We start from the raw sequence: 26,839 nt of genomic DNA, 5'->3' as shown, positions 1-26,839 counted from the left end.
TGCAGGCAGTTAGAGGGATCTGTGAGCTCTTTGATTTGATTCGCTGCTCAGCTTCTTGTTTTCAGATGTAACACTGACTATTTTCATGCTGTAGCCTTCATCCTGCTGATCTCCCGCTATTTATTTTAATCACCCAACTGTTTGGTCCTTTTCAGTTTCTAAATCCCTGCCCCCCTCCTCAGGTCCCTGTGTGTTCAAGTCCCACATCTGAGCTTTGGTTGCTGTGCAGATGGCTCTTTGTTAGTGCTTCACAATAGGTCTAAGGTCAGGGTGCGTACTAGCATCCACTCACTCAGACTTTTTCACGCCAGCTGACTGGTGGCTTTATTTTATAGCTCATTTAAGCAGGTATACTGTAGGCTGTCATCGTTGCTTGTGTGAAAAACCGTTGTGTTTCTGCTCTGGATTGAGAGGAAGTTGTAAAACCACAGATGTAGTGAAAAGATAGCCGGTCATTCTCAAGCTCTCAAGTTTTTTTTGTTGCTTTTTTTTATATATAGTAATTTAGCTGCTTAGCTTGTTTCATTTTTCAAGGCTTGCTTTAATGTGTCAGCTGTAGCAAAGCTTTTTCGCCTCTTAAACCGAACAGAGTCGGGAAAATCAGTCAGATCACTGGGAGAAATAGAAATGCAAATCTGCCATCTGCTCTGCGATCCCAAAACCACCCTTTCTTTATATTTCAGCATCTAATGTAACATTTACACTCTGCTCAACCTTAAGATTAATTCAAAGAGCAATATGAGGCTCAGTTGCTCTAAAATAATATACAGGGATTCAGTGAAGAGGACTTTAAAACATTAAAATATCAATTGGTGCAGAACTAAAGAAGTGAGGAATTTATATCAGCTCACAGATATGGTCATTCAAATAAAAAAAAGGAATAAAACAAAAACATATTTATCTTTGAAAGGTTATATTATAGTAACATAATGTATTATATAATTAGCAGAAAATGTACCCTTACAGCTTGCCTATGTTGTCTTTGAGAGGTCATGCACTAAGTGAAAACTTCTTACTACCAATGAGGCTGAGAGACATGAGGTCTTGAAGCAGTTTAGGAGAGAGCAGGTAGAGAGAAGGAAAGGCGGGAAACCAGAAGGAGGAGGAGCATTTCTTGCAAAGCAGTAGGAATTACTGGAAATTTCCACTTTCCCCTGGCAAGACAGTTACATGGGTGGAGCTATGAGGTGAAATAAATAAGATAGCAAAGCTAGAGTTCAGCTCAAGTCGGATTCTCTCTAAGGAAACCAACCTACAGTTAGGAGACATCTAATGCTGACACCCTCAACAACTAATGCATTGTTGAATACCTGCCAAATATTGTCTTGCTTTTTATAGACTCTCATAAAATAAACCATAAACTGCTAGTACTTTTATTGAAAAGGATAAATTCACACTGATTTATCTGAAGATGCACATAGACTAGGTCAGCAATGAATATAACAGCCCCCTTAACATGGCTGTTGTTAAAAGTCTTCATGTTGTTCTAAACATCAGTACCTCAAGTGACCCTTTCCCCACTGGCCTCGTCTGCAATATCACATCACCCAGCTAGATGGGAAATGTAGTCTCTAATAGGCACATGCTGCAGATTGTGTTGGTTTAAATTTTCCAGAGATAAAATGACAACAACCTTCTGGAATGACAGACACAACCTACAGTAATTGGTTATTTTAATGAATTATCTTTGGGGGAAAATGTACTAAAAATATATATATTTATATATATTCAATTCAATCATGCTTTATTATACATGTGTGTGTAATCTGTACACAAATATTTTTTAGATAACAGCAATACATTTAGTCCAATTTAAACTGACTGAACAGAGCATTTTAAGGGTAGTCGTTAGATCCCTGTGATGTTTATTTGGCAGCCTATCACTTCATAAACAGCAGGAATTAAATCTGATCTGGAATTATTGTCATATGGATGTTAACTATTGTCAGTTTACAGCTTCAAAAACCAATTAAAAGACCACTGTAACAGGGCTAGCTGCTATTGACACAGCAAGCATTATATGGGTCTGTATTTCATTGGTCTAAACATTGACGCCACTTGCTTCAAACAACATGATCAAAGTGGTCTAAGCATTCTCGTGTAATTTTTCCACCTACCTTCACTATTTCCAAAACTGCTAGAAACCAGGTTAGCAACTTAGGTTGCTGTGGTGGTGTCTTCCTCTTTTCTCTAAAGTCAAACCTAAGATCTGAGAAAGAAAATAACATCTGACTGGACTGTAGTCCAGTAGCAAGTCAAGTTTGCTGTCCAGAAACTAGACTAAAAGCTATGTAGCCTTGAAAACTAGAGTGCATTTTAAATTGCACTTAGGTGGACACTGTCATTAACTTGATTGTTTGCTGTTTTTTTCTTGTAAAATGTCATTTTAAAATGACATATGCTTTGTTTACATTTTTCAATTCATCATACTCAGTTGGATTTTCTTATATTTCTATGAGCATATTTACAATAAAGTAAACCTTAAAGGAATAGTACACCCAAAACATGATTAGCCTTCATTTTCTACTCACCCCCATGCTGAACAACACTCTGGAGTACTTTTTTGATATCTCAAATGCATCTGGAGATCTGGGAGGCTTCTTGCTGTCTGCTGACATTCAAATAATGGAGGTCTATGGTGCCCGAGGCAGAAAGGTCCATAAAAGTCCACAAAAAACGTGTCAATATTCCTCCATACTGCTCGTCCAATGTATTCCAAGTGTCCTGAGTGGGTAGCGTGCATAATTTACTCGAAACGAAGTCATTTAGAATGTTTTTAGAGCATAAACAGTAGTGTATAGGATTTCCTAAAAGCGTTCACGAGTCTACGGAAACCGCGGCAGACCAAACCAGATGAAAGTGCGCATTCAGCTCGGCAAAGAACTCATGCTCTTCCTCAACACTGAAGTCCTCAGACATTTTTCTTTCGTTGTTTCTTTCTTTGAACAGGTAAACAGCACATTTCTTCTTCTACGCTTGCATTATCGGCAGAGCAGACGCTGAATGCGCACTTTCGTCTGGTTTGGTCTGCCGCGGTTTCCGTAGCCTCGTGAACGCGCTTTTAGGAAATCCTATACACTACTGTTTATGCTCTAAAAACATTCTAAATGACTTCGTTTCGAGTAAATTATGGACGCTACCCACTCAGGACACTTGGAATACATTGGACGAGCAGTATGGAGGAATATTGACACGTTTTTGTGGACTTTTATGGACCTTTCTGCCTCGGACGCCATAGACCTCCATTATTTGAATGTCAGCAGACAGCAAGAAGCCTCCCAGATCTCCAGATGCATTTGAGATATCAAAAAAGTACTCCAGAGTGTTGTTGAGCATGGGGGTGAGTAGAAAATGAAGGCTAATCATGTTTTGGGTGTACTATTCCTTTAAAAATTTACCGTGTTAATGCTACTACTTCCCATTCATATGCCCAGCAGTCATATGAGATTTTTAAGTGGGTGGGCATGTTTTTTTTTTTTTATTTACCTTAGAAGTCAAAACTCAGAGTTGACTTCATAGAAAATTCAACATGCTGCAGTTGCAAGTCAGAAAATTTAATTGGATGTACCTATATTTACATCTGTTTGGCTAATAAAAATAGGACCTTTGGCAGTTTAATGGATCAGTAAATAGTGTAAACAGTAAATAGTGTAAAATAATATTCAAAAGACAAAATTTAGATGACAGATTATGTATTAAATACAATCAAATACATCTTAGTGCAACTATGGCTTTGTTTCATGTGTGAAGCAGCCACATTTAAATTTGAGGTTAATATTATGTTGACCTTAAATCCACAACCCAGATGTAGGAATAACAACCCTCACAATTCATTTATGCTCCAGTTTCAGTTAGTGAAACCACTGGGATTTGCTATCTGTAGTGCTTAGCAACCACTGCTAACAACCTAAGAGGCTTACCAATGTCTGCATTTTTTTATTAAGACATTACAGCAATATTTCACTAACATAGTGCTAATGTGTGTAACTAATCAAATTATATCAATATATATCAGAAACGAAAATAAATATTTCACCCCTGCTATTTTTTACCAATGCTTTTTATATGATATTGTGCAGGATTATGAGGTCAGGGAGTATGAAATAATGTTTTGACTGGAAAACGCCATTGCAATATTGCTGTTGATGCAATATTATTCATCACAGATAACTTAGATTTACAAGTAATAAAATGTGATAGACTAATTTTCCTATTGAATTTCCATAGCTACTCCTACCAGCAAAACACGCTAGTAAGCTAGTATGCATTAAGAGACATCTAGAAACAAATACACTTACAGTTGTCGAATAGTACTGATATTAATAATGAATTAGTGGAGTAAAAAAAGTTTATCATACCTATCATAGCTAAACTTTACATGGGGAATGCCTTCTTCCACTTTTTGGGAAACTACAAACTTCTTGACTGAATAAAATTGTACTAAACCTGCTGTATTCCATCTGCAACTTGAAAAACAGGTTGGATATAAAAAGCGATGTGTTTAGTGACTAGGCTGACCGCTGTTAGCAATGTAAGCTGATAACCACACGTTACTCATGTTGTGCATTCAAAAACTCTAGTGACATGTCTCATGACGGAAGGTGTACAGTGCTGTGCAGCTCCTTAATCAGAGAAAAATAACTGAGAATAAACGGTTTATGCCTGGAGTTGTCCCTCTGAATGTTTACATGCAGCAGCTACAGTGGACTTTGGGAATGCATGTGGATGAAGCCTTTCCAGGGATGTTTTAATGTTGTCTCATTTTGAAGCTGGAAAGTCTGATGTCTGAGTAGTAAGAAAATGCACCGCGAAACCCCCGACTTCCTCTCTGGGACATTTACCTTAAAGGGGAATCATAGTTAACTTTTCTGACTTGGGATGTGGAAAGTGTGACGTTCAGGAGCACATAAGATTATAGGAGGAGCAGAACCTCTGGAGTTTCTATTGGTGGATACAGAATAAGTATCTACACACCCTGCAGAGGTCTGCCACAACTTGTAATATGTTCCTTCATTATCAGTGCAGATTTTTCTTCATGTTACTTATTGCAGTTGAGGACTTTTAACAATGTTCCTTTTAACTGTATGTCTGACTTAAAGTTCCCAAGTGTGAAGTCAATATTATGTTGCTCTTAAAGCCTGCGTGAGCCAGTGAAAGGCTACCGGACCTCGCAGGACACCGCTGTTCAAAACAAAAGAGCTCAGTGTGCCCCTACCAGTTCCTCCAATTATCAGGACCCCTCCCCCACTTGGTTCTGACCTTTGCTCTTTGATGGGCCCCACTTTACTCTTCCCCCTGAAAACCAAAATTCCACAAGTGAGGTATGTTCTTTGTGCTCAAGAAATTAAGGTGAAATTAACCTGCTTGTGTTTTACATCTTTTATCCTCCAGTTCCTGAACCTAGAGGGTAGCAGATCTGTAAACCAAAAAAAAAAAAGTTTTTTTTCTTGGATGCACACAAAAGGACCGTTGCACATTACATGTTTTTTTTTTAATATATATATATATAAGTCACTAGGAATACAAAGGGGCTTTTCTTCAAATGAGTTTTACTTTCTTTGCCCATACAGTTTTCAGTGTCTTAAAAAAAAGTGTTTCTAATACTGTGAATGGAAAGTGTGGCAAACAGAGTGGCTGGCAGAAATAGGAGGCGTACAAATGACCACATCACATTTCTTTTCCATTTTTTTACAGTGACATTTCCTACTTCTCTTACCTGCAGAATGAACAGGGTGCTTACTCTTTTTTGTGTTTGTTTTGCTGTAGGTCAGTTGCAAATGGAAACATGTTTGAGGTAGGCAAATGAAGAGAAAAAAAAGACAGGAAATGATCTCACAAACAATCCCCTTCTCTTTGATTGCTCCCATTTTCCATTTGCAGAGAAAGTGAGTTATGCTTTCTGCTGTAGCTTTTAAGCCTGCTGCACAGATCCCAGGCTACTGTTCGACGGATTTTAACATTGAGGCTTTCGGGTTGTTGTCTGCCAAGATTTTACTTTTTGCAGCAGTGATGCATATACTGTAGTTTATTGCTCATATATACTTTTACATATTTAAAGTGCACTGCTTTTGGGGAACAAGATAATTTCTAATCTTTTTCCGATGTTAATCAGACACATATCCTTAACGATTCAACTAAAAACCAAACAAATCTGCAACAGAAAACTTATGACAGTTTATAAAAGTAGCTTATATGTGATCAACCAACCTTAAAAAAAGTTCTTCCAATTCATTCAACGTCTGTGGATGTCTCTGGATGACATCCATTTTCACCTGACTTCTGTAACTTTGTTATTTTGACTCACTTTGAGACTTTGTCACACAACCGATTCCAAAAAGATCAGTCTAAATGTTGATTGGAGTCTTTTATTATTAATCTCCCTCGACAGACCATGATGCTGTTATCTCCATATTTACCTGTAAGCATGATGTTGTTTTGGGGGGATGAGCAGCTGTGACCCAAAAAAGGTCCAGCTGAATGCAGCTGTTTACGATAACACAGAGAACCCAATCACTTATAGTAAGAAAATACTTGTTCAGTGTTACTGATAGCTGTTTGGCAACTTGACTGACTAGTTTTCATCTTCTATATTCCTGCATCTTGGAAAAAAAACTTCGATTTTCTACCGTTTCCAAATATTTTCCCCACTTACTGACTGTCCTAATTGTATAATGCTGGGTGTAGAGAAAGTATGTTCTGAATATTTTTGTTTAATCTTCCCCTGAACGAAATCTTTGTACAATGAGATTATTTTCACCCTATGCAACAACACTGTAAACTATGGCTTAGCTAAATAAGAGAATATAGGGAAATTCCTGAACAGATCAAACTCCCTTCAAGTTAATCAGATTCTCTGCAGTTGAATGGTAAATGCAAACTCAATAGGGAATGAAGTCTGTAACTGAAAGCATGTTCCAGTATACTTAACTTTTAGCATTGGGACACTTTTCTTCTCGGGTTATAGCAGCTTTTTGATTCTTGTTAATTATAATAAGTATTTAAGTTAAAGTAGGATAATTTTGGAAATAGTTCATCATGGTCTGAAATTTTAGAAGCATGCTTATGTTGAGAGACCATCTTTCTAAAAAAAAAATGTATGTATCACCATTGTTCCACAGTAAATACAGATTCAACATAAGAAATGGTGACATGAAGAAGAATCTAATCCGTTGAAAAACCGGCTTCTACTCTGTACACAACCTTTTGATCTTTAAGAGTAATTACACTCCTGGTAATTATATTCTAGCTGAATGTGGCGTAAATGGCAACATAGGGCCTAGAGGCTTCTTTGGAGTCAGTAAGATATCAGTTTGAAACAAATGGAGACTGGAACTGACACAGGGTGAGATAGATTTTCAGAGGCTTCAAAAGTAGAGCGGAAATAGCGTCAAGGTAGACGGCTAGAATGTACTTAGGCAGGTCCAGGGAATATTTAGCATGGTTTAAAACAAAGACTTTGACTGTGTTATAGGTGGGGAGCACTGCAATGTTTTTAATGATGAACTTATTGGGTGAAGAATAAATTGTTGCAATAATGACTAAATGGTGAATGTTAAACAAACATGTAAGGCAATAAGTGAGACAATGACAGAAGTGGCAGAAGTTCAAGTTGAAATAATTTTTTCGGAAGATAAATGCAGCTACCTACTATAAGTCTTCTTGACATTAAAGATCTTGACATATATGACAAGATAAAACAAAACTTCTGGCTTAATTTTCAGAAAATATTAAATTCATACTGCTTGATTTTTTAAAACTAATTTTTTTTTTAATTATGAACAACAACGTTAGTGTTCAACTGAACAATAGATAAAAAACCAAGTAAAGCATAACTGTGAGTGTGAGAGCAATCATTCTCACCGTAGTCAATATTTTGAAGATGGACTCAGACCTGAACCTTCAGAAGCAGATAAAGGCAGTTACTAAGTCAGCCTTTTATCACCTGAAGAACATTTCAAGGATTAAATGACTAATGTCCAAGCAGGATCTAGGGAAACTCATTCATGGATTTGTCTTTATTACAACTGATACTGCAAGAGTGTCCTTATAGGTTTGCCTAAAAGGTCCATCAGAGAGCTGCAGCTGATCCAAAACGCTGCTGTACATGTTATTACTAGAAATAAGAAAGTAGAACACGTCAGCTCAGTTCTGAGGTCCTAACATTGGCTCCTTATTGTTTAGTTAATAGTCTTTAAAACCCTTCGGTTAGTCTATAAATCACTAAATGGATCAGCATCTAAATACATAACAGAATTGTTTTCAGTGTATCAACCTCCCAGACCATTCAGGTCTTCTAGTTCCAGTCTACTCTGTCCACCCAATATCAGGACCAAACATGGAGAAGCAATATTTTGTTCCTATTCTCCACTTATCTGGAATGAATTCAGAAGACTGTAAAAGTGCTGAAAGCTGAGTTCCTTTATATCAAAGTTAAAAACAAATTTGTTTAGATCTGCCTTAGACTGTTAAAGTTAAACTGTTAACTGAGGTTTAATTGGTCTAAGTTTGTGGTCCAACTGTTTTATTTACTTTACTACCTGCTTTTATTCAGATTCTATGCTCCTTCTTTTTCACTGTTTAATCATGTAAAATACTTTCACCTGTCTGTACTGAAATGTGCAATGCAAGTACCCTTGCCTTGCCTTAGTACAAAATCCTTGTGTCAAAAAAGATTCTTGTGTACCTTCAATTTAGAAAGTACACTGAATATTTACAGGAGAAAAAAGAACATTTTATGAGGCTTCTCTCCAGACCTTTGGACTAGTTTCCTAACAAATTTACAAATAATATGATTGTTCATCCATTATTCATTTTTTATTTACAATAGAACATCTGATCACTGTTAACCAAGAGATATTTAGAAATAAACTCAAGCTGTAAAAACAGAAACAATCAATTTATTGTAAAGTTAAAGTTGCTAGACTAAATGCATGCTAACTACTTTAACTTTTTTAGAGGATGTCAATCCTCCAGATTACAAGATTAATTTCCTTTTAATAAATTGAAGGTGTAAAAGTTCTGCTTATTTGTGTTGGATGAGCAATGGTCTGTTCTTGCAGAAAGTATAAAGCCACTTAATCTGGTGCAGATTCGAAGAGTTAAATAAGGAAAAGAGGTGTGGCCACCAGTTATTCACACCGTCACACTATTCCGTTTTTGTGTGTAATTTGACACCTTATTTCTGCAGAACAAACCGCTTAGACAAAAGATGTTGCCTGTGGCCATGTGGTGGAAATACTTACCTCAGTAATATACACTTAAAACGGAGATGTAGAATATATATTTACTATCATGAGTTCAGTAGCTCTTCATTTCAATCCATTGTTTGCATTTAAACATAAAAAAATATATATTTTTGCAATGTTAGGTCAAAAAATATACAACACCGTGTTAAAAACAATCGACCAATCAGTGACGCGATAGTCGGAAGGCGGGAGTTACATCTGATTGACATGACATTCATCCAATCGATGCCCGCAATTGTTGACCTCAGCCAATCAAGTTGGAGATCGAGCCGTGGCGTCCAACGAGAGTGGATTTTCAACGAGACCCAGAGAAAATCTGAGGGGAAGACATCATTTCTCTCTGTGTCTTTGGAGCTAAGCACACGAAGACAACGATACGGAGAGAATTTCAAAAGGATTCTATTTATATAAAATAGTCCACTTAAACTAGCCATGGCCGATACAGCTGTTGATACAACCGCCACCACAGAGGTTACAGCCAAGGTGCGTCTTATTTACTTTGTATTTCTTCCTCGAGGTATCACGTTTAAAAAGATTAAACTAACTTTCTTTTTGGCTTTGAGTAGTTTAACAGAATTTGGCTTAGAAGGTTAATTAGTGAATAATTAGTGAGAAAATTGCTCGATTTAAGTCGAGGCAACGTGAATCTACTAAACCAAAGGTAGATTATCTAAATTAATATTGCCTGGAAATTAGTTTTTCGACGCCAGTGCTCTACGGGGGGTTTCTGTTGTCGATTTGAGGTTATGGAAAAACCGTGGTTTTACCTGTTAGTTTAAAAAAATGCGCTAACATGTTTCGCTTCGAGGAGACAAAGCGGCTGAAATGATGCAGCTGGTGAAGCGGAGCTGCTGTGGGCGGGAAGCCGAAGCGCGTTCACATTGCGCGGCATGGGAACTGAAACGCTCTTTTTCTAAAGTTATTTAGCACGTCGTTCTTGTGTTGTAAACCAGCTTCGTTAATGGCGTTGAAGCAATGTATATATGGAGTGTACTTTCTTTTCTTTTTTTTTTTTTTTAGCGAATACTAACTGAGCTTTTTTTTGTAGGAGCTGAAGGAGAAGAAAGAAGTAGAAGCGGAGGAGGAGAAGACGAACGAAAGCGGGGACGCACCTGCCAATGGCACAGTGAGTCTGCCGCCGCCGCGTGGCCTTTTGTCTTAGCGCCCCTCGGTGTGCAGGTGTCGCTGCACGCCCCGCTCCCCCCTCCTGCTCAGCTGCTCCTTCCACTTTATAGCTTTGTTTGGGTTGTGAAATGGCACAGATGTTACAGCTCCTTTAGACGCATCCATTTGCCCCTCTAGTGCCTCACAGCTTCCTAGTTAATCCTCCTGGGAGGTAACAAGACCTCCATACACTTCCCCTTTTTTTAGTGATCTAAATGACACTTTTTGCTCATCAATTCATCCACGTTTTAAATTCCCTTTAATTTCTTTTTTTATAGAATGGTGCTGAGCACAGTGACAAAAAAGAAGAAACTACAGAGGAGGAGCAAAAGAATGGAGATGGTATGTTGCACTTTTTTAATTTTTAATGCTCTCAGGTTGCAAGTGAAATATTCCTTTTTGCCCTTGATGCAATAATTCCGATTAGTGTTCACCCTTAAGTGCTACCTGAATATAGGTTGTAAAGACTCAATTTATGGTTTGACATCCCTGTCTTTGCAGAAAAAGAGGAGGCGGCGCCCCCTGCTGAGGAGACTGATGCACAGCCTGTGAAGCGCACAGCTGAAGAGGAGGAGGTGAGGCTGAATTGGAATTAATATGACGAATCTGGTGATTTCTCTGGCTCTATTTAATTGATTTTGTTTCCTTTCAGGACAAAACTGAGACAAAGAAGCAGAAGACAGAGGAGAATGGAGATTCAAAAGAGGCAGATGTGGAGGCTTAAGTCTTTACCCTGCTACTTGTTTGCGGCACTGTCCTACCAGCCTGGTCAACAACATTTTGTAGAGCTTGTGCTTTCTATGTTTTTCGAAAGAGATTTTCCTTTTGGTTGCTCCCATGTTTTCACATTGCACTGGAGTCTTTTGAAATGTAGTGGCCCTGCATACTTCTTTTTTATGAAATGTTATTTATTGGTCTTGAAATGAACTTTTTTTTCCTACTTGTTCAAGTTGGGCCACGCCATAAGATCAGTTTTTTCATTTCCTGACGTTTCACATCAGTATATGTTAGAAGCACAATCTCTGTGGAAGTGTTGACCAGGTGTTTCATACATACAGGCAGCTGCTCACCCTCAAGGCTCATTTTTGACCTCTCAGATACATAAAAAAAAAAAGACCAAAGATAAGTTTTAAGCAGGGGATAATAGACAGTTGTCGGCATTATTAGTTGAGGTGTCAATTTTTGTGTTAAGCTGCTACTTAATTCCTGCCTGACCTGTTTAACATAATAGATGGTGCAAATGAGTAAAGGGGCTCTCTTACACCTCCACTGATTGTGTAACCATTTTATTCTGTGGAGGCAGGAGTTTGCAATGTTAATTAACCCCTCTTAAATCTTAAAGCTTTGGTCATTTGTTCTGTATGCATTCCACGCAAGTTTGTACCATTTATACTTGGATTTTTTTTTTTTTTTTTTTTTTTTGCATTTTCAACGAGTTTTGTTATGGTTGAGTAGCCCACTTCTGTGTAGATCGCCTTTTTCATAACCAGAATGGCATTTGGTTACTTCAGCCACTGCTTTGTATATTCTGAGTAAGAAATAAATTTGTCTTTTTACTTAAGTGTCTGTTTTATCTCTGTTAGTAGGTGACTTTTTCTGAAATTACTACTTATAAAACGTGATGTCACTTGACCCATTTTGTGTCTTCAATATGGAAAATGGCTGACTTGGATGGAGGCAAGAAGTAGCAGGGATAATTTTTCTCACTTGGTAATGGAACATGATGCACTGGTTTGCTGCTCTTCTATGGCTCCCCCATGTGGTGTAGAAAAGAATTTAAAGTAGAAATGGTGAAATACAGACTCCTCAAAACTAGTCTGGACCTATTAGTCTGTAGAAAATAGAAACATCTTGACCCCATGTAGGGAAATGGCTAAATCCTCCAGCTCTAGAGGCCTGTTAAAGACCCAGATGTTTTTATTGGGTTGATGCATTTAAAACTTATCAGTTATCCAAAATGGATTTGTGAATTATGATTTTATGATTTTGCTGTTTGAAGCCTGAATTCCAGTTTCTTTGCAAATCTAAATATACCAGTTTATAGGGTTTCTAATGCAGAATTTGTACATCCTGGCAATATAGTTTGAACACTTGGTTGAGTTGCCTTTTGCATGAAGTGTTGTATAAAAACTTCCTTAACACTGCTCTGAAATGGCACTCTGAGCTGTCCGCTTCTTCAGCCATCACCTTTTGTGGCAGACGATCCCAATGAATACTGAAAAAATGTCAGCAGGTGTTACATGATAGCTGGCTAATTCAAAATATAAAACAAACCTCAGATCTAGGATGTGGATGCCAAACAGATGTTGGGTATGATCAAGTCCTCCACTGGTAATTACATCTGATATACATAGATTTTTTTTCTTGTGTGATTTTGAATGCCAGCACATTCAACTTTATACAGAACAAAGTATTTAATTCAGATCTAGGATATGTTAATTGAGTGTTCCTTTTATTTTTAAGCAGTGTGTATGAGCTGCACTTGACTAAAAGCCACTGATATCTACTGAACTGTCCCCCACCAAACTTGTAGGTAGAGCTCTACATATCACCCCTACAGGGCCAAAGAATACCATCTCCTGTTACTTGGTTGGCTTGCGGCAATAAGAGCTAACAAAAGTTTGGGCTTCTTTAGCTCTTTATTTCAGCTCTGCTTGAGTTGCGCAGTCTCTTCATTGGTTTGACTGCTTTAATTTGGCAAATGTGTGAATCTGGAACATTTGTTCTCTGTCTTGCCAGCTGCTAGCCTGTGCTAAATGAAAATTGGCCCCTCCTTCGATTTCCAACTTTTATTTCCGCTCCCTGGCTCTTAGGAGAAATCCACAGAAAAGCCACACCTTTATATAAAGCAGTATGGTTCAAATTGTGGGGGAATAGTAGCGGCTTATACTCCGGAAAATACGGTATTCATAAAAGACGACTGAAGCTACAAATATGTCACTAGTGAATGATAGTTTTACCATTTGAATTGATTCATGGTGCAAAAATAATCAACACAGGAGTCAAAAGTCGCAAAAATTATCATTTTAGTTTAAACTTAGCCCTGAATAAAAGTAGCTTTTACATTGATGCTAATATTGAGCAGTAAGGAGGTACCATATAACACAAAGTGTGTCCGATTTCCTCTTCAAGCAAGCTGCAACAGCGAGATCCATACAGTTATTGTTTCCTAAGAAACGTCAGCGTGGTCGGACATCCGGTCAGTCCAGGAGGCTTTAATAGTAGGCAATTACTAACATTCTGCAGAGGCGCCTCAAGAATGAGGAGCTCGGTGGAGCCGTCAAAATAAAAGGCTCTACATTACGATAGTTTTTGATTCATGAATAGCTTGCATGGGTACAGCAGATTCAACAATAGATGAAATGTTTTTTGATAGATGGATGAGTTATTCAAAATCTAAAGGGGATGAACAACTTCCAGTGAAGAACTTTGCAGACAACCGAGAGGTTCTCTTTCTACAGAAATGATGGTCTTAGCACGGTGGAGAAGAAGCCTACTATTTAAAGCATGCACCCTAAAGATGACAAAGAGGAATCGCTGCTGGCTCTGCAAATCCCCATAGTCGTATTTTTAACGCCGTCCGTCCAACAGTCCACATGAGTCTTCTCTCTGTTTGCCGTTCCTCTGTTTTGCTTGGTTTCACACCCCAGTTTCAACTTCTCCTCTTCCTGACAATGACAAGAATCACTGTCATTATTACAATGGAATGGCCAGGAGTACGTTGTCGGCTCAGAGATCTGTGACGTGGTTTAACGAGGACCCACTACTCTATTCTCTGTTTCTGGTAAAGTAGCGTGTGTCATCTGATGACTCCATTTTTTAGCTGGAGCATTGACTCAAAATATAGTGAACCAGTGCTAATTTTAAACTAGATTGGGAGAGATGTTTGTATTTTCTGCTAAAATGCACAGTGAAAATGGGAAAGCATACAGTTGTGACAAAAGGTTTTAGGACTGACTGCAACTTGACTGCTTCAGTGTTCTGGCAATTTTCTTTGAGTCTAGAATGTTATAAAATTTAAAATGGAGATAACAAAGATAATAAATGTTGATTAAATTGAGTGAAATCTCAAAAACCTAATTGACAATGTTTAGGATCCCTGCAGCATTTGTAATGATGACCTTTTTGTTTGCTGGGAGACAAATGTTATTCAAGACATAATTTTGAGTTTTTGATTTAATTATAGAAGCAAAACCTTTGCTTAAAAAAAAGTTAGTGGTACTTTAACTTGTTAATCTGAAAGCAAATGTTGTCACTGCTTTGCATCAAAAGGGGTTAATGAGCCCAATCAAGAGCCAGGACCATCCTTTAAAGAACTTTAAAAAAAAAACGCTGAGCCATTCTGTCAATTACCAATGTTTCAAGGCACGGTGCTGAACCATCCTAAAACAAACTAGTCCTGTCCAGAAGCTTTGGACCCTCATTTACTGTTCTTAGCGACTGAAGTCCAGTAATCATTTCTGTCTTGTTGCATCACGGCATTTATGAACATCAACTGTACAATTGGACAACCACTCCCAGGTTGCATTGATTTTCAGTTTAACTGGCTTTAATCATGTCCAGTTTATTTAAAAAGCACCAATCCACAACAAATTTCGTATCAAGGCACTTTAAAAATAGAAACAGTGACTTTCAGTGCAGAGCTTGTTTACGGGTGGCAGCGACAAGGTTTGAGTTTTTCATCAAGCACAGTGAGCTTTGAGCATCAAGAAAGATACTTGATTACCACCAGGACAGAGCTTGATTAGGAATGGCAATGAATAGTTTTTAGGGTTTCTGCACAAGCGGTTAGTTTTGAACTATTGAACGAAGGGGGCAAAGAGGTTATCAATTTCATAGAGATACAACAAGGGCTGGCTGGCTTGCTATACAAAAACAAACTAGAGTTTACTTAAGGGTACACTGTCTGAAAAATACATATTCAGGACTTTAAAAAAAACATATCTTCTCTAGTGTTGCACCAATACCGATACCAGTATCGGGCAGGGCCCCGATCCAGCACTAAAGTGGTGGCATAGGTATCTGCCAGTATCAACAAATAGAGCCCCAATGCCATTTTGAGAGCCAAAAGATTATTCAACTAATGTCACCCATTCCAGGTAGGCAATAAAAAGTTCTACTGGATTCACTTTGTATTAGTCTTTTTCCGGCTTCACTAAGGTAAGAAGCAGCTTGACAAAGCCAATTATTTTACATCCAAGTAGTATGCAGTTTTTCATATATACACACAAACATTGATTTCAAATAGACTGTATCTGTATGGTATCGTTATCGAACAATACTGCACAGCTAGGTATTGGGTATTGGTATCGGGGCCAAAAAAAAAGGCATCAGCTCAACACTACTTTTCACACAGGGAAAGAGTGAATGTTGCACACATTTTGCCCTAAAAACTAAGCCATTAATGTAGTTTAACAGAAAACTGTTTCACAAGGCAAATTTTCCGTCTCTCCAGGACCTGTACGCCTCCAGGACTCTGAGGCGTGTAGGGCTGATCCCTCACACCCCAGCCACAAACAATTTCAAACATTTGCCTCTGGCAGGAGGATGCGGTCCATCGGGACCAAAACCTCACGCCACAAGAACAGTTTCTTCCCATCCGCTACCAGCCTTACTAACAAGGCACAGAGATCCCCGTGACACTGACACTGCCTCTCTTCTTCCCCTGTTCAGGACCTAGAAGCTACACTAAGGTAGCATCTTCAGACCTCCTGCGTTAGATAAAACAAAGTCTACTGTGTATATAGTATATAGCTACATATTGTATATAGTATATTGTATGTTTTATATTGCATATAGCTTTAGATTCTCTATTCTGTATGTTTATCTTATTTGTCAGCACTGTCAACATCAAGTTAAACACTAAAATGTTGACACTCATCAAACAACAGAAGAATTGGACTAAAGGATCAAACTACACTGAAGCAGTGAGGTTTGTCAGTCACAAAACCTTCGGTCACTACTGTACTCCATATTCCAGTGAATGTTATGTACGTTTTCCTGTAAAAGCTCTTGGATTAATGTAAATTTTAGCAGTTTGAACAGCCACTGGTTCCACTTTTTGGGGAAGAAATTCTGCTAAGGTGTGGTACAAGTACTGTAACTCAGAGAAACAGGCAGGTAGACATTCCTTTGGCCTTGTTAGCAAAAACAAACTGAACAAAAAGCTTTGAAGAACCACCCTGCACAGCTCATGCAGATGTTAGGCAACTGATCAAAGGAAGGAAAAAGGGGGGGAAAACTGTGGTTAGCTTACACAAAGTGATTCACACTGCTATCCTAAAGACAAACACACAAACTAGCAGGAAAAAAATGATGCAGCGAACAATCAGACAGAGTTCAGCTCAGTCACACACACACACATTCAAAGAGAAGTCACATTCTTTTGCAGAAAGGTGAGAAAAAAGCATGGGCACACACACTGTATGAACACACTGGTCATGTGTAAGCTTGTTAGAGTTGTGGCCAATGTCTGTCTGTCTGGCTCTGAGAGAGCATTGCTGATTAGTGGCAAATCTATGGAGCTGTGCTGAAACAGTGTGTGGCACGATGTGCAGTGTGTCTGTCACTATCAGGGCTATAAGGTTAGACGCACTTGCACACCGCCGTTGTGTGTTTTTGTTTTTGCAAAGGTAAAGTGAATGAAGAGGCGTCGTTAAATGTGCGCCAATAACGGCTGGGTCTCGCTTTCGGGGGGCTCACCCTCAGGGGGGGGCAGCTGGTACACCACGCAGAGGGAGGAGTACAGGCAACCCACGAATGACATCAGGCTTGAAAAGTACATCACCCCCTGAGCCCCGCCCACCAGTGAGGTCAGAGGTCCCATCGCCACAGAGACCAGGATCTGAGCCAGGAAATACTGACAGCTGAGGAGAGAGATGTCTACCCCCATACCGCGTCTGGTCCCCTCCTCGGACGAGCCGCAGAACTGCAAGACAGAAACAAACACGACAGCTGAAGACCCTTGGTATTGGGTGAAGTTAAACAAGCATTTCTTTTTCCTCTTCATTATAGATTTTACTTGGCTTTCAGTCAGCCAGAAGCCCTCTATTATAAGACATGTATCCATTTTCACCACTCAGCTTCATGTATGAATTAGCATAATGTTTCTAATTAGAAGAACTCATATCAGCTGCTGTAATCCACACCAGATTCTGCCTTCTGCAATCTAAATCTGGGAAGACAATATTTTTTCAGTTTTACACAAACGCTTGTTTTAAGAAACTTAATATATTTAAGTGTAATTTTGCTTCTGTCTAACCACTCTTCTTCTTCCACATGCAACTGCAAACATGACTATTTTATGGGGGTTGATCAACATTAGTTTTCTTAAACTTTCCTTTTCTCCATAAAGGCCAGAGTTGTGCAGAACACTGCTAATAGTCACTCTGACCACAGATTCTAACACCTGAGCTTCTTCTCTGACTAATCGTCTCCCTGCAAAGCTAGCCCTTAAGGTGGAACGACCTTTGCTAAGGACGTTTGTAATAGCCCCATATTCTTCCAATCAGTTTAAATACTGTTGGGATACAAATTTTAACCTAACTCTTCTTTATACTCGCCTTTCTTTTGTCTTCTCTTGTCTTCATGATGTTTGTTTGCTCTTTAATGTGCTCTAGCAAACCTTTTAGTCATTCACAGAACAGCTTTGTTTCTACTGAGATCAAATTGCCACAGCTTTTATGTGCCCGTTGGTTTGTTAATGTGGGAGTTTGCACTGGCTTTTTTGGGGGGTTTAGGGAGATTAGGGCAATCATGGAAAATTCTATGTTTTGTATCACAAGAAATCCCTATGAAATTAACAAAGGTTTTTGGATGAAAAAAAAATTGTTAACTGGCTAAGCACTGTATCACATAGATACTTAGTTCGCTCTGATGTCTAAATAAAGGTCTTATAATAGTAACCTGATTGTGTTGTGTGGAAACATCCCTGATAGCATTTACTTTCAGTTTCAGCTCTCCAAATTTATAATTTTAAACTTTAGGCTTTAATAGAGAAAATGAAAGGGTGACACTAATTATGCTTTCCTACAGAGCATTCTCTTACTGTGCTTAGTAGATTATCAAGGCTCTCAGTAACAAAAAAGTTTATTATTGTCCCATGGGGTTCAAATGTACAGATGCTGCCTCTCCACTTTGTTTGACATCAGTCATGGGCGCCTGCACACAACAGCCAGTAACAACAGGGTTAGAGAGGCAGCAAATCCAGGTGAAATTTAAGAGAATGGTTTTCATCAAAAGGCAGTTACATTTATTGCTGCCGGTGCAAGATATGTCTGGGAGAAGAGGAACATTTAAAGTACTTATGTGAAACCATGGATACAAGTTATAATCCCAGCTTATTGGATGTAAATGAAGTTGTTGGAGCGTAACGTGTTACTGCAGAAAAAACAGACTCCTTACTGATAGTCTGATAGTCTGATATGTTATTATTAAATATGATGAAAAAGCTTTCTAGACAAGTTATAATCCTCTAAATATTCTAGACTAAAAGTATTGTAGATCTATGTTGGGCATTTCTTTACTGACACACAAGGGAAGTTAGGAAAGGAAGCTTTATGAGAACGTTATGGGACTCAAAGACAAGGTATTATGGTAAGAGCATCTACAGCCTTTACAATTTAACGTACTTTGTGAAATTGAACACTATGTCTCTTTGCAAAACAGCACATTAGCATAGTGCTGCCACCACCATGCCTGACAGTGGATTAAACATCCAACAGCAATTTGATTTAGGAGGGACAATTTAAAAAAACAGAGTTATCCATCAATGGTTTTAGTCTGTGGTTGGCCTCATAATACTGCCATGATTTCAGTTAACTGCAACATTTTTAGGACAGGAAATTAGTGTAAGATATCCAGGCCCAACACACAAGCTACCATTGCCTAAATCTGTCATGAACTAGAAGAAGTAAAGAAACCAGTGTTACTGCCCACTGTGAAAGTAGGCATCACCATCCACCATTAGGGTACTTACTAAATAGGAATACCTGCTCCAATGTAGTCTAAAGAAATAAATAAAACAATTATTTGTTGTTATGGAAAAAAAAACAAAGTGATAGAAAGGTTAAGCAGATTGATCACAATGATGTGAAGTAGATTTGGAGCAGTTGAGGTAAGGGTATCAAACCAAAAATGACTCAAGCACGGTGGTGGCTTCATTAGGGCTGGGCGATATAGAAAAAAAGCTTATCGATAAAAAAAAAATGCATATTGATCGATATCGATAATTATTGAAAAGATTTGAAACCATATTTTATGTGCAGCTCTGCCTGGACATTTTATGATATTGCTAAATGATTTCATTTTAATAAAGAACACAAACACAGACTTCCAATTAAATCTTTATTTAACTAACTTTTTTAACCATAACAGAATTGTTTTAAAGAAAAATAACTTAAGAGACCTGAGTTATGTTATTAAATACTGACAAAGAATAAACTAAAGTGATCAGAAAAGTGACCAAAATATATATAACAAATAAATAAATGGACGCCCCCCCTCCCCCCGCCCGCATTCTTCTAAGCTGAACCTGCTTTAACCTGAGTTATTACTTTGAAGTTTCTGGCCCCTCAGCATTTTTCTCTCAATCGTTAGAAGTACGTGGGAAACTGCCCAGAACTGAAAATATATATATATATTTTCCCGAAATTCCCGAAGATTCCTCGGAGGACGACGCAGATGCACGCCGGGGCCTACACAGCTCGTACTCCTGCGGGTGTGAGAGATGATAAAAAAAAAGTTGGTTGTGTTACCAGACTTCGTTTTCACTGGTTCCCGACACATTTTACAGATGACTGTGGTTTGTTTTTTGTCTGACTTGCCATGACCGAAATACTGCCAAACTGGCGAACTACAAAAACCCGTCTTTGGAACAATTTCCTCTGCCTCTCCTTGCTGCGACATCTTCATGTGCTCTGTGTTGTGGTTTGAGAGGGCGGCGCTTTATGACGGCGTGCCTGGGTCCGCGATTGTGATTGGTTGGGAGGAAGTAGCGACTAGCATAAACCTACATGATAGGCTACAATGAGAAGGAAGGAAAACTGCGTTTTTTTTATCGAACTTTTATCGACCTGCTTTTTTTCTATTGCGCCACACGTATATCGATCGATATATATCGTTATTGAATTATCGCCCAGCCCTAGGCTTCATTATGCAAAAGTGCTGCTTTTCAGTCATATTTAATGTCACATGGTGCAGGTGGATAGAATGATTAATGTCTTGGAAAGTCTTAACCAAAGTCTTGGACCTTAACTCTACCAAAGATCTCTGGACGACGTTTGAAAGCTGAAGAACAAATAAATCACAAAAAAGAAATGCCATTGACAGGTGCTAATCTATCACTAGAACGATATACTTAGAACAACTGGGTTTCGAGACAATGCTGTTACTCCATCAACAGATTTGAATGCATGTAGAAAAATGAAAACTGAGTTGATATTTACCTGAGGGCTCTGGTAGTATTCACACAGTAGGGAGTAAGGCAGCGTACATAAAGAGGAGAAGAGCACGCCGTAGGTAACGCAGAGCGAAAGCACCACGTACAGGTTGGTGGAGAGTGTTGCAAGGCCTGTGCCCAAACCAAATGCCAAGTAGGCAAAAAAGTAAAGAGTGCGTAGCGAGAAACGTTCCTCTAGTTTCTCTAATATGGCTGGAAATTGTAAAAGAGACAAGAGTCAATCACTGTTTTTCTTGCATAGAAATCTCAAATTAGCTGACTGTTTACCTGAGTAGAAAGCAGCACTGAATGCATAGATGCACATGCCCCAGCAGCCCATGTTGACGCCAGCATTGTAGCGCTGGTAAGCATCGGAGTCATGAGGCGCTTTGGGGTCTCCTTCGAACACAACTTCGCCCATAAAGTCGGTGTAGAAGAGCAGCATGCCTTCAAATGACAACCAACCTATGCATAAAACAGACAGAAAAAATTAACTCAATATAAAAATTCATTACAAAGATGCTTTTTTTTGTAGATCAATAAGTCTCACCTAAAAAATGATTAGTGCATAAACTCCTCAGAGAAGGAGGCATTCTGTAGATGGCTATACACAGCAGCTTCATGGACAACTGGGATTCTCCTGTCTCCATATTTTCACTAAGATCGCTCTCATATCGCACTCCGTTTAGCAAAATATTTGCGACCTGATGGAGAGGAAAAATAACAGGTGTTATGTTAAATAAAAAATGCACTGGTACCTGTCAGACTGATTACAGTTGTCTGAATGTGATGCCAACCTGTTGGCTGAAGGTAACTGTTCTTCTCCGTCCGTTTTCCAGTGCTACAATCTGCGTTGCCGTCGGCTCCTCGATCAGTGCCAGGCTTTGAGGTCGCTTCAGGATCCCAGCAGAGGATCCCCGGTGGGGCCCGACCCCTGGGTGAGACACAGCTGTGCCTGGAGGTGCAGCTTGGGTTTGGGCATCTCCCTCAGTCTGATGCCCCTCTGCCTCCTGAGACTCTGCAGCCAGATTAGACGTCCCATTAGCCTGAGATTGCCCTTCAGGAGGGTTACCTGCTTTCTGTTGGGACTCCTCAGAAGGAGGGGAGTCGCCTGTAGGCAGGGGTATCGTGGTTGAGCCCGAAGCCAGTGCTGGTGGAGTTTGTTGACCTGTGTAGCAGTCTATAAGCACACTGTCGATGTAGGAGGTTCCTAATGATGAGGCAAACTCATTGATGCCAGTGAGTGAGCCATCTCTGCTTAGAAAGCTGCCATATTTTGGAGTGAGGGGACTCAACGGTGATATGGGGCTGGTGAGGCCAGCGCAGAGACGTGCATTGGCGCTGCAAGAATGAGCCAACGGGTCAGAATTACCCGGATGAGACTTGGAAAAGCTGAAGTTGTAAAGTCCGTCCTCATCTTCCTCATCCAGCCCCAGCATGGCTCCGGGGGGAACAGGAGGAGAAGGAGGAAGAGGGAGGCTTGGGCTTTTCAGATGGTTCTTACTGGAGTTTCTGTTTGGTTGGCTCTTTGGTAACGGCCTCTCAGGGATGCTCATCAGAGTCATGGTGGTGGAAAACACCAAAGTGATGCTGGTGAACAGATATATGACTCGCAGCTGCCCTCCCATGGACTTTCCAAACTGTGTCTGGTCCCAGTTAATGCCACCAACAATGTAGCCAAATCCTCCTCCCAGCCCTGAAATCAGAAATGATGAGAGAAATGTGCAACACTGAGAAACAGCAGTTATGAGAATAGTTCCTTTTTTGTGTCTCACCTGCCATCAACACATTCAGCCCAATAGAGGCCAAGCTGTTTAGTCCTATCACCTTTCATTTAACTTTGTGTATTTTTATCTACATTTAGAACCCGAAACATAAGATAAAATTGCCACTATAGAAATTACACTGTACATAAGTAGTTTTTTTAAGACTAAAGTCTGAATAAACTTTTGTCTGATTCATTCTGTTGAAATTGTGTAATAAGAAAGAAAGGTCAATACTGTGTTAAATATTGAACATATTAAAGCTTAGCCAAGCTTCTGGTAGCTTCACTACAGACAGATCTTATGAGGTTGAGGATTTTTTTTTATCTCCCTTGACACCAGAGGTTGAGGGAGATGTTGTGGAGCCCAGTCTGCCAGAGCATAATCAGTTTAAGCAACCCCCTTCAAAGTACAGACCCAGCAATGCCAAAATATGGTGCTATGGAAGTGGCAGAGGACCTGCTACCAAGGAGTATTATTGAGTGAGTTGATTCAACCAAAAATAGGCGAAGGTGACTGATGCCTGTAACTATTAAGTAGGAGTGTACAAATTAAAATGCAATAGCCACCGTTAAACCTCTTTGGTTTAGAACTAGACACACAATGACATTTAAGTAGCAAAGTTTGCATTTTTTAAATGCAAAAAAGTGGTATTTGGAATGAGTTACACTGTGGGATTTTATTTTCTAAAGAAAAAAGCTCTCAAATTATTAGCCTCCACTGTACCGACAGTTTGAATGATACCAGATGATACCAGACAAAGGACAAACAGAAAGAGCGGACTTAAATAACTGAGGGAAAAACTGAAAACATCTGTGTACAATCAACTGAAATCACAAACAGGTGTAGATTGTGCCATTGAGTTGCCCATTTGAGGCCCCACTCTGTCAGTCTCCATCACTGTGTCCTTGGGCAAGTCACCTCACCCACGTTGCCTGTTGGTGGTCTGAGGGCTGATTGTATGGCAGCCCTACTTCTGTCAGTTAATATATCCTAAATAGAGATTTATAAAATAACTAGGTGTGAGTAAAAAAGTATATTTTGACACAAGAATCGACACATTCAAGGTGTTTGTTGTCTTTTTATCACTACTCTGCAAGAGAGTCTCTACTCCTAGCCTGAGGCATTACACAAGCTTAGCTTTCTCAATTTGCTTTTTAATGAAGAAAGTTAACAGTGAAATATCAAGTTATTGTATTAATGTTCACAAACAGTAAATCAATACCTAGCCTAAACTCTTCATATCCTGGGTTACAGATATTTTTTCACTTAAACTTATTTTGTTGTTCAATTAAATTCTGCTTATTATATATTACTCCTACACAATTATTCAAAACACAGTGACCCAGTCAGAGTCTTAAATTTATTCTGACAAATAATCTGTAAAGAAAGTTAAAGATTCTTTGTCAGATTCTTTGTCAGAATAAATATAAGAATCTGTAAAGAAAGTTAAAGATTAGGGTGATACAAAGGGGAGCATTCACTAAGAAATACATGGAGCTCATTGTCAAAGACAAATCCTCAAGAAAATATTTTAAGACTTGCAAATATCTGACTAATTAAAAGGAATGTTTGATTGATTCTGTCCCAATAAAAGCCTTTCCACTGAACAAAGAAAAGGGTAGAGCTATTGCACCTGTGTATCATTTTCATTTAACATTATATAAAACCAGAAAAGTGTTTTACAGGGTTCCTGTCCTGTACAAACTTATTGGATAAATAAAGATAGATTTATATCTAAATCTGCCAGGGGACATGACTTGTATTACAATCGATGAGGAAGAAAGGTCATTACGGTTCTGACTAAGTCCACACAGCTCAACAGAAACCATAAAAACAAAAACCTTACCTGCTAGTAATGCATGAATGTTGAGCCCTCTATCCTGATCCTCAGGGCTGCACACATCCATCATGTAGGCGTGGCTCGGGTTGTCAGCCGAATCGGCGCTGAAATCCATCAAAACTACCCCACAAACTGTCAGGATGATGCCCCACTTGTGATTGGATGCCGTGTCAGCCAGGGCGCCCCCAATGTCTCGACCGTTCAGAACTAAGGATAGACCAACTAAAGCCCCTATATTGAACAGAAAGGAGCAAAAATGTTACAGTCCACATTTAACTCCCCCTTGGGATAAATAAAGTATTCTTAAATCGCAAATGTGTGACTGATACCATTAAAAAAGCCAAATAGGGGTAACACTGACAGGAAAGGCATGATTTCTATCCCATTTTTTTATATTGAGATTACTTTCTCCAACAATTAAGAATGATATGTCATTCAGGCTTAAAGCTGGTATGAGGGTATGAATTGTTTAAACAGAAAATTTACCATGTTTTGCCAAAATTATTAGACATAATACTTTTTACAGCTAGATTAATGTTTTTATTATATTAATGTATTGTTATCTTGGTTAAAAGGCTATTTAGAGTTTCATAGAACTAGTAGCTACAAGAAAACATGTAGAGCCTTACACTTTTTAAACTAATCTATTTTCTCTGGCTCTTTGCTAGTCTACAACTGCTTCCCAGGAATCTGACTTGTAGCTGACAGGGGTCTCCTTACAAACCAAAAAATTTAGACTAAACCCTAAACTCTGGTATAGGTCATGCTTTCTATAACCTTTCAAATGTTATCCTTTGTCTCATAAGCTCTGTGACTTTATTCAGTGTAATGCAGGACCTCTGTGTTATTATCTGAGCATCCCTCACCTACAGCCAGAGCAAAAATGAAGGGTCTTCTCCTCCCAAATCGGGATGTGCAACGATCACTCCATGCTCCTATTAGAGGCTGAACAAGGAATCCTTCAAGACAAACACAGAAAAAAAGATTTTCAGTCTGGTTTGAAATAGAAAAAACATTAATCCAGTGATTGACTTACCAAGAATGGGACTAACTAACCACACCAGGCTGTAGAACTGATCCGGCAGGCCCATTTGTAAAAGCACAGGTGTCACATAGGCCGTTTCCATGGCGTAGCTGAACTCAATCCCAAACAGGATGCAGCCATTAAAGAGTAGCTCACGGAAGGTCCGTCTAGGAGGAAGCTCGCTGAGGTCCAGCTGGTCCAGGGGACAAGGCGTGTTAGGTGGGGGAGGCGGTGAGGGTCTTATCAGTTTCCTACGCTTCGGCTGTCTTTGGAAGTTGTTGGCTCTGTGACTGAGGTGCCTTGTGGTGGATGTTGGAAAGCTGGCCGTCTTGGGTAATGAGGTCCTCCAGAGGCCTTCCTGAGCTGAGGATAACCTCCCTCCTGGACTGACCAGGAGGGGGTCAGTGGGGGTGCCCATGCCTGGAGATGACATCTCTCTCAAGCTGGAGTACACTGTGGCATGAAAGAAGAGTCTTATGCAGCACCAATATAAAACTGAGGCGTGACAAAACTGTTTTTTTTTTTATAGTTCAGAAAAAAAATGATATAGTTGTGTTTTGCAGAGCTGATGATTCCAGACACAGCGCTGCTGAGAGGACACTGCAGAGATGAGCGGACGCACTGCGCCCAGTGCGCATGTTGTGCGCACTGCCCATGTGCTCTCCGGCTGATACAGCAGTGTTCTCTGCGGCAGTGCTCTCATCACGCCTGTTTCCATTTTAATTTTTCATGCAGGAAGACAAGGTCGGACACAATGGACCCTTAGCAGAGACTGGTACAGGGATAATTCATCACAATCGGTCGCACTTCAACAAAAATCTGAGGAAAATGCTGATTGCTGCTGTTATTCTTGCAGCCTTAGGTCGGTTGACTCATCCCAAATTATTCGTAAATGATGCTCTGAATTTTCTGGCATGGACATTTAAAGGTCTTAAAGGTGAATACCACCAAACAGCCACGCGTGATAAGAGAAAAAAAGGCGTGCAGAGTGGAAAGATGATAATTACCTTCGTGGGGCGACTCGTCATTTATTGCACACTGTGTAGGTAAACAGTGGAGCCATTATGGTGTGCAGAGAGGCGTAGTGTTGATTATAGGAGTCATTATTATTATGATTTTATATATATATATGTATATATATTTTTTTTGCTTTGTTTTCCTTTGATGCGTCTTCCCCCCGCTCTGCCGCGTCCCTTCTCCTCCTTCCCCCTCCTCTTTTCTCCCCATTCGCCTCTTTTCCCGGTCTGTCCTGTGACGTCATGCCCCTCCCTGCAGCATCAGCAGCACCAACACATCTGCCCCCTCCACGCAGCGCGCGTCCTCCAGCGTGTTTAGGCGACTACACTTCGAGAAACGTTTATG

General features: G+C 39.5%; 2 protein-coding genes across 3 annotated transcripts; one reads left to right on the top strand and one right to left on the bottom strand.

Moving 5' to 3' along the window:
* Positions 1 to 9,536: 9,536 nt before the first annotated feature.
* Positions 9,537 to 11,512, top strand: LOC107087548 (prothymosin alpha-like). Its single transcript, XM_015379194.1, has 5 exons — positions 9,537 to 9,728; positions 10,294 to 10,371; positions 10,688 to 10,751; positions 10,911 to 10,984; positions 11,062 to 11,512. The coding sequence occupies exons 1-5, from the start codon at positions 9,678 to 9,680 to the stop codon at positions 11,131 to 11,133; spliced, it is 339 nt and encodes a 112-aa protein (XP_015234680.1). The 5' UTR covers positions 9,537 to 9,677; the 3' UTR covers positions 11,134 to 11,512.
* Positions 11,513 to 13,366: 1,854 nt separating this feature from the next.
* slc45a1 (solute carrier family 45 member 1) lies at positions 13,367 to 26,709 on the bottom strand. Of its 2 annotated transcripts, XM_015379193.1 has the most exons (10): positions 26,485 to 26,709; positions 25,490 to 25,930; positions 25,320 to 25,412; positions 24,460 to 24,684; positions 21,645 to 22,543; positions 21,398 to 21,551; positions 21,136 to 21,312; positions 20,855 to 21,060; positions 17,112 to 17,337; positions 13,367 to 14,077 (listed from the first exon to the last, which is right to left on the bottom strand). In XM_015379193.1, exons 2-10 carry the CDS (start codon positions 25,908 to 25,910, stop codon positions 14,049 to 14,051), a joined length of 2,430 nt encoding a protein of 809 aa, XP_015234679.1. In that variant the 5' UTR covers positions 25,911 to 25,930; positions 26,485 to 26,709; the 3' UTR covers positions 13,367 to 14,048. The 2 variants fall into 2 exon arrangements, with proteins under 2 accessions (XP_015234679.1, XP_015234678.1); XM_015379192.1 differs by lacking the exon at positions 13,367 to 14,077 and having other exon boundaries at positions 15,715 to 17,337.
* Positions 26,710 to 26,839: the final 130 nt, after the last annotated feature.

This window comes from Cyprinodon variegatus, unplaced genomic scaffold (genome assembly GCF_000732505.1).
Source record: "Cyprinodon variegatus isolate N-32 unplaced genomic scaffold, C_variegatus-1.0 Scaffold186, whole genome shotgun sequence".
Classification (NCBI taxonomy): Eukaryota; Metazoa; Chordata; class Actinopteri; order Cyprinodontiformes; family Cyprinodontidae; genus Cyprinodon; species Cyprinodon variegatus.
The sequence above is the reverse complement of the archived record's forward strand: the minus strand, read 5'-3'. Positions and strand labels throughout refer to the sequence as shown.

Coding starts and splice junctions, on each gene's coding strand:
- LOC107087548 (XM_015379194.1), top strand. CDS start 9,678: ATGGCCGATACAGCTGTTGATACAACCGCCACCACAGAGGTTACAGCC. Junction 9,729..10,293: donor CCACAGAGGTTACAGCCAAG/GTGCGTCTTATT, acceptor TTTTTTTTGTAG/GAGCTGAAGGAGAAGAAAGA. Junction 10,372..10,687: donor ACGCACCTGCCAATGGCACA/GTGAGTCTGCCG, acceptor CTTTTTTTATAG/AATGGTGCTGAGCACAGTGA.
- slc45a1 (XM_015379192.1), bottom strand. CDS start 25,910: ATGTCATCTCCAGGCATGGGCACCCCCACTGACCCCCTCCTGGTCAGT. Junction 24,685..25,319: donor CATTTTTGCTCTGGCTGTAG/GTGAGGGATGCT, acceptor TGTTCAATATAG/GGGCTTTAGTTGGTCTATCC. Junction 21,552..21,644: donor CAGTTACCTTCAGCCAACAG/GTTGGCATCACA, acceptor CCTCTCCATCAG/GTCGCAAATATTTTGCTAAA.